General features: G+C 37.4%; 1 protein-coding gene across 1 annotated transcript; it reads right to left on the bottom strand.

The window, feature by feature from the left end:
- Positions 1-402: 402 nt before the first annotated feature.
- Positions 403-606, bottom strand: C922_04687 (hypothetical protein; the record flags this gene model as incomplete). The annotated part of the gene is made up of 1 exon (XM_008820266.1): positions 403-606. The coding sequence occupies one exon, from the start codon at positions 604-606 to the stop codon at positions 403-405; it is 204 nt and encodes a 67-aa protein (XP_008818488.1).
- Positions 607-1,139: the final 533 nt, after the last annotated feature.

Genomic DNA, 1,139 nt, shown 5'->3' with positions numbered 1-1,139 from the left:
CCTTTAACATAATTATTAATACTGGAAAGCAAGTAACGTATGTAGACTACACGGTTGGATACGCCTGTGTATCACATCACGAGTGGATCCCCCTACGTATCTTTGTGTAATGCAATATAGGTAATTCCGCACCATTCACTTTAACTAGGAGGATGCAATATTCACAAAAATAATTGCTGATGGAGCTTATCATACATAGAGAGTTGGATATTCGTCTGTAACTCCTCGTAGGATTGAATTATTTCTCTATATGATACATCTAACACGATTTTTCCCTAAACCTCTTTATCATGCCATAAAGAGTTATTCTCTTGTAATATTGTCTCCTGCTTCGTACTCTCAGTATTGGTGAATGTGCCCACCTCCTCCTTTTTTATTTCCATGGCTGCTGTATAATTATGTTCAGGAGTATTTGTGCCTGCTCATTCCCTCCTTCGCTTCAGGATTACAGTGAGTAACACTAATCTTCACCATTTTCCTTCTGGGTATCTTCACAGACATCCACAGATCTATGTCATTTATCTGGCGATTCATATATTTCGTTTCTCCTTTCAAGAGGTCATATTTTTCTTCCTCTTCTAATCTCTGAGGATCTATACAGTTCATTATATTGCGTGAGCCTATCTACTTGGGTGTTATTTTCCTGCTAAGCATAATCAGCTCTGAATGCACTATTTGTATCCGTAGGGTGAACCCGCGTGTATTACTCACATATGAATACGGTCACTGGCATTCATTTCCTCCGTGAGATGTTACTGTTTACATAACATCACATTACCCTTACTGAAGCACATAATATAAGTCTATTTTATATATCCTAATGTTTAGAGCCATTGTCTTACATTCCTATAATAAACTGAAAATAGCATTTACCCCTGAGTGCACATACTGGTTATAGACACGTATTCTGCGGATATCAGTGGCGAACTTTCAAGAATAATTTAACCATCAATACTAGACGCCTTCCATATCAGTTTTGTTCCCATACACAGTGAGACTCTGACTTACTTTTATAGAGACAAGCAACAGATTAATAGAATGTTTCTGGTTTAATAGCAACACGTGAAATATCTCAGGGATTGTTCTAATGATGATACATCCCAAGACAAAGAGTACTAGACAGACAAATATAGGGTGGA

Source organism: Plasmodium inui (genome assembly GCF_000524495.1).
Source record: "Plasmodium inui San Antonio 1 unplaced genomic scaffold supercont1.27, whole genome shotgun sequence".
Classification (NCBI taxonomy): domain Eukaryota; phylum Apicomplexa; class Aconoidasida; order Haemosporida; family Plasmodiidae; genus Plasmodium; species Plasmodium inui.
Note: the sequence above shows the minus strand (reverse complement) of the source record. Positions and strands in the feature narration are given on the sequence as shown.